General features: G+C 45.7%; 1 protein-coding gene across 1 annotated transcript in view; it reads right to left on the bottom strand.

Annotated features, from left to right (window-relative positions):
* Positions 1-960: 960 nt before the first annotated feature.
* Positions 961-6,437, bottom strand: part of LOC117562556 (sodium channel protein type 4 subunit alpha A-like) — a gene marked incomplete at its 5' end in the record, with an annotated part of 28,505 nt that continues 23,028 nt past the window's right edge. The window contains 5 exons of the mRNA XM_034240407.1: positions 961-1,414; positions 1,711-1,762; positions 1,866-1,966; positions 2,080-2,245; positions 5,647-6,003. Coding sequence (XP_034096298.1) covers positions 987-1,414; positions 1,711-1,762; positions 1,866-1,966; positions 2,080-2,245; positions 5,647-6,003 — 1,104 coding nt within the window. The remainder of the gene's footprint in view (positions 1,415-1,710; positions 1,763-1,865; positions 1,967-2,079; positions 2,246-5,646; positions 6,004-6,437) is intronic.

Below are 6,437 nucleotides of genomic sequence, written 5' to 3'. Positions count from 1 at the left end.
CCAGGGACACGATGCATCACATGACCAGGGACACGATGCATCACATGACCAGGGACACGATGCATCACTTGACCAGGGACACGATGCATCACTTGACCAGGGACACATGCATCACATGACCAGGGACACGATGCATCACATGACCAGGGACACGATGCATCACATGACCAGGGACAACACTGCATCACATGACCAGGGACACGCTGCATCACATGACCAGGGACACGTCACATGACCAGGGACACGATGCATCACATGACCAGGGACACGTCACATGACCAGGGACACGATGCATCACTTGACCAGGGACATGATGCATCACATGACCAGGGACACGTCACATGACCAGGGACACGATGCATCACATCACCAGGGACACATCACATGACCAGGGACACGATGCATCACATGATCAATCAATCAATCAATCAATGTTTATTTATATAGCCCAATATCACAAATGACCAGGGACACGATGCATCACTTGACCAGGGACACGTCACATGACCAGGGACACAATGCATCACATGACCAGGGACACGATGCATCACATGACCAGGGACACGATGCATCACATGACCAGGGACACGATGCATCACTTGACCAGGGACACGTCACATGACCAGGGACACAATGCATCACATGACCAGGGACACAATGCATCACATGACCAGGGACACGCTGCATCACATGACCAGGGACACGCTGCATCACATGACCAGGGACACGTCACATGACCAGGGACACGATGCATCACATGACCAGGGACACGTCACATGACCAGGGACACGATGCATCACTTGACCAGGGACATGATGCATCACATGACCAGGGACACGTCACATGATCAGGGACACGATGCATCACATGACCAGGGACACATCACATGACCAGGGACACGATGCATCACATGATCAATCAATCAATCAATCAATCAATGTTTATTTATATAGCCCAATATCACAAATGACCGGGGACACGATGCATCACTTGACCAGGGACACGTCACATGACCAGGGACACAATGCATCACATGACCAGGGACACGATGCATCACATGACCAGGGACACGATGCATCACATGACCAGGGACACGATGCATCACTTGACCAGGGACACGTCACATGACCAGGGACACAATGCATCACATGACCAGGGACACAATGCATCACATGACCAGGGACACGATGCATCACATGACCAGGGACACAATGCACACAGAACCACCACAAAGACACAATACTGTATATAAACATCAGAATGCCTACCAGAGCCACGCTGCTCAGCACGATGAATAAGATGATGAAGATCTCAAAGAGCTTGTGTTGGACGATGCAGAGGCAGAACCTCCTGAAGTTAGTCCAGACCTGCCCTGCTCCACGGGACGAGTCTACGACCTGGAGGGGACAGCACTCTGAAACACAAACAAAGACACTGATGCTGCTCTCCGATACTGGTCTCTGATTGGCTGTGTTGCGATGCTGGTCTCTGATTGGCTGTGTTACTGGTCTCTGATTGGCTGTGTTACTGGTCTCTGATTGGCTGTGTTACTGGTCTCTGATTGGCTGTATTGCTGGTATTTGATTGGCTGTGTTGCTGGTCTCTGATTTGCTGCGTTAATGATCTATGATTGGCTGTGTTGCTGCTCTCTGATTGGCTGTGTTAATGATCTATGATTGGCTATGTTGCTGCTCTCTGATTGGCTCTTACTCTGGCTGCAGCAGTCCTCAGGGTCTCCGTGCTGATGGCCTTCAGGAGTTTTCTGCACAGAAGCATTCCCAGTTTACTACACATACTCAGAGTACTACACATACTCAGAGTACTACACATACTCAGAAATACTGCAGTATAATAAGAGCGTTTACTGCTTTCTGTTCAGGCGTCTCCTCGTGCACCTCGTGATCTCCGTTGGTCCTGATGTCTAGAGCCAGGTGTTCCTTCCTGTCCACTTCCTGTCCGTCACTCTCTGTCGTCAGACACAGGAAACAGTCATCAGATAGAGACTCACCCTGAACCCTCTCTGACACCAGGAGTCACAATGGAGAGGGATTTAGATAAAGCTCTAGATCCTGGTCTCACCTGTGAGTTCTGGTTTAGCGCCGGTCTTCCTCCCCAGCAGACTCCCAGTAGCTCTGTAGATCCGCCTCAAAGCCATCTGGACGTTGTTATTGACCTTCTCTTCTGGACCTGCCGGACTGAGACCACGGAGCGGACTCAGCAACAAGACCAGGAACAGGTTCAGGACCTGGAACCATAAAGAAAGTAATGACTAGACACAAGAACAGACTCCAGACCAGCAACAAGACCAGGTTACAATTACCAACTTTAAACTAGACCAGAGGTGGAGTGCACCAGCTGGGCGTAAAAAAGTAGTTCTTAACTCTAACATCGGGCTTATCTACGTCCGACTTAGTGATTCGAATTTACACCGAGTGCACCAAGCCTGACTAGTCAAGGTCGTAGCTGCGCCTCGTCTTAAGATGCGCGTCCACGTCAATACATGCCAAACGGTAATTGTTGCTAAGCAACACACGTCTACATAATTCAACACTCAAAACCTCTCCATTCAAAGCAGCCCGTTAGCGTAACATCACCCCACAGTGTCAGTAGCCTCTGAACTTCTATCCACCAGGGCATGCAATGAATTTGCCTTCTTCACTGACAACATTCAGACAAGCAGTCAGTGCCTCTGCATCAGGTACAGCAAATGTGTTGTCCCTATGTCCACCTAATATAAATTCAAACACCATGACACAGTTCCATCAGATTAATGATAAAAACCTAGAGGACATTATTCAACTTCTGAAATCCTCCTCCTGCTGCCTTGATATTATTCCAATAGGATTTTTCAAAGATGTTTTTTGTTGCATGGCCTCAGATCTACTTCATAGAGTAAACAAATCTCTTCACTCAGGTATTTTTCTACAGGCCCTGAAAACTGCAGTCATTAAACCGCTCTTAAAAAAGCATAATCTAGACGCTTCAGTAATGAACAATTACAGGCCCATATCAAACCTCCCATTTCTAGGTAAAATCATTGAAAAAGTAATTTCTCGCATTTAAACAACTGTTTTGATGTGTTCCAGTCAGGCTTTCGTCCAAACCACAGTACTGAGACTGCTCTTGTAAAGGTCTTCAATGACATCCACTTGAACACAGACAGTGGCAGAACTTCAGTGTTAGTATTATTAGATCTCAGTGCTGCGTTTGACACTGTTGTAAATTCGAATCACTAAGTCGGACGTAGATACTGTCTTCCAAAATGTTCCCACACCACGCCGCTCCTCCGCTCCCTTCACTGGCTTCCAGTAACTGCTAGAATCCACTTCAAGACCCTAGTACTAGCGTACCATGCTGTGAATGGATCTGGCCCTTCCACGTGCACTCCGCTCTGCATCAGCCAAACAGCTCGCTGCGCCCTCGCTGCGAGGGGGACCCAAGTTCCCATCAGCAGAAACACGTGGGTTTGCTATCCTGGCTCCAAAATGGTGGAATGAGCTCCCCATTGAAATCAGGACAGCAGAAAGCTTACACACCTTCCAGACTGAAAACTCATCTCTTTCGACTCCACTTCGAGCGATACAATTACTAACAAAGCACTTACGTATAAAGGACTGGCTTATCTAAAGCCAGTTGAGCAGCACTTGAAATGTTTGGCTCTATGAAACCTGATGTACTTATATGATTCTGTTTTCTTCAAGGTTGTATCTTGTTGATCCAACGCACTTATTGTAAGTCGCTTTGGATAAAAGCGTCAGCTAAATGCAATGTAATGTAATTGACCACAGCATATTACTAGACCGACTGGAAAACTGGGTGGGACTTTCGGAAACAGTTCTAAATTGGTTTTTTGGTCTTAAAGGACAGAAACAACTTTGTTTCTATAGGTAAATACACATCTGAGTTGACAAATATGACATGTGGGGTTCCTCAAGGCTCCATCTTGGGGCCTCTTCTCTTTAACATCTACATTCTACCACTGGCTCAGATAATGAAAAACAACAAAATAAGTTACCATAGCTATGCGGATGACACACACATTTACGTAACAATTTCACCAGGAGACTATGCTCCAATTCAAACACTGAGTAAGTGCATTGAACAAATCAATGACTGGATGTGTCAGAACTTTCTCCAATTAAACAAAGATAAAACTGAGGTAATGGTTTTTGGAGCCAAGTCAGAACGTATAAAAGTTAGCGCTGAGCTTCAGTCTGCAATGTTCAAAACAACAGATAGAGCCAGAAATCTAGGTGTAGTCATGGACCTGAGTTTCAACAGTCACATTAAAACAGTTACTAAATCAGCCTACTATCACCTAAAGAATATATCTAGGATTAAAAGACTAATGTCACAGCAGGATTTGGAAAAACTTGTCCATGCTTTTATCTTCAGTAGACTGGACTACTGCAATGGTGTCTTCACAGGTCTCACTAAAACATCTATTAGGAAGCTGCAGCTGATTCAGAACGCCGCTGCTCGAGTCCTCACTAACACTAAGAAAGTGGATCACTCCAGTTCTGAAGTCTTTACACTGGCTTCCTGTGTGTCAAAGAATAGATTTCAAAATACTGCTGCTGGTTTATAAAGCACTGAATGGTTTAGGCCCAAAATACATTTCTGATCTTCTGCTAAATTATGAACCATCCAGATCTCTCAGGTCTTCAGGGACTGGTCAGCTTTCTGTCCCCAGAGTCAGAACTAAACATGGAGAAGCAGCGTTCAGTTATTATGCTCCAAATATCTGGAACAAACTCCCAGAAACCTGCAGGTCCGCTGCAACTCTGACTACTTTCAAATCCAGCAAGAAGACTTTTCTTTTTGTCGCTGCTTTTAATTGAACTATTCACATCTTAAACTGCACTGTAACTTTTATCCATGTATTTTTTATTTTAATGCTGCTTTTAAATGCCATTTTCTTAATGTCTTTCATTTTTGTAAAGCACTTTGAATTGCTTTTTGTTGAAATGTGCTATATAAATAAACTTGCCTTGCCTTGCTAAGTCTGTTAGCATGTTTTCGCTCAGGGCTCATTTAGACGCTTCGTGTCAAAATGGTACATATCGTCAGCTGCTGAGTGTCTTCCCGTTAAGTGGGTATGACAGATTAATTGGTTGTTAAATGTTAAGAAGCCTTGAGACACAGTTTCGTGAAAAAAAACAAAACAGGTTGACTCCAGTCGACTTGCTGCTTTCCTACGTGGTGAAACGATCAGAGGTGTAGTGCTGCCGGAGCGTACCAGACCGCCGCGCCGGCACTTCATAAATTGCAGTACCCATAAGAAGCAGAACATGCCGCAGTTTTTGCGGTGTCTTTAGTTGAAAGCCCAGTGACGATCTGCTCATCTGAAAATAAATGCTAAAAAGGGGCGGACTGGCCATCTGTGTGTTCTAGAGAATCACAGATCGGCCGGTCGTCAGCCCTCCTGTTGACAGTTGAGCCCTGTGTTTCAGCTGAAGAGGGCAGTTGAAGGGGTAACCGGTGACATAAGGAATCTAACTTTGAATATCCACCAGAGGTTTTAAAAAAGTCTTAAAGAAGTCTTGGGTGATCTCATGTGTTCTCATGTGTTCTCATGTGATCTTGTGTGCTCTCATGTGATCTTGTGTGTTCTCATGTGATCCCGTGTGAGCTGCAGGAACTCACCAGCAGGTTTCCTGAGACGAGGAGCATCATGAAGAAGAGGAGACAGGATGTCTTTCTGGAGACCTCCATGCAGTCCCACAGCGCCTCGACCCAGTCCCCGAACAGAACCCTGAGGACCACCAGGAGGGAGTGGAAGAAGTCTGTCATGTGGAAACGAGGAAGCTTGCAGTCCTCTGCGATGCGACAGACTTGGTCTTTGTAGTCCTTTCCAAAAAGCTGCATGCCAGCAATGGAGAAGATGAAGAGCGTGATGAAGAGGAGGAGCGTCAGGTTCCTCAGAGAACTCAGAGCCGTCCAGATGATCTTCATCAACATGTGGAGCATCGGCCACCACCTGGCCAGCCGGAGGAACCGCATCTAGAGACAACTTCTGTTATTATTCCTCATTTTATTATTATCATCATCATCGTCATCGTCATTGTCATCGTCATCACCATCATCATCGTCATCATCATCATCATCATCTGGAGAAAAGTTCTGTTATTATTAAATCTTCCATTTCCATGATCATCATCATCATCACCACCACCATCATCATCACCATCATCATCATCACCACCATCATCATCATCATCATCACCACCACCACCACCACCATCATCATCATCATCACCACCATCATCATCACCAGTGTGCAACTCGATTTTGACAGGAAAGCAACTGGAGACTTCTAGAATTGTGTGAGTAACATTCTGTCCTTAGACTTCTCTGTTTCAGTGTGTGTACTCTGTATCAATGCTCTGTAGTTGATCTGACTGGAATTGTGATTTTAAATCTCAAAACCGCTACAG

The sequence above is a fragment of the Gymnodraco acuticeps genome, unplaced genomic scaffold (assembly GCF_902827175.1).
Source record: "Gymnodraco acuticeps unplaced genomic scaffold, fGymAcu1.1, whole genome shotgun sequence".
NCBI lineage: Eukaryota > Metazoa > Chordata > Actinopteri > Perciformes > Bathydraconidae > Gymnodraco > Gymnodraco acuticeps.
Note: the sequence above shows the minus strand (reverse complement) of the source record. Positions and strands in the feature narration are given on the sequence as shown.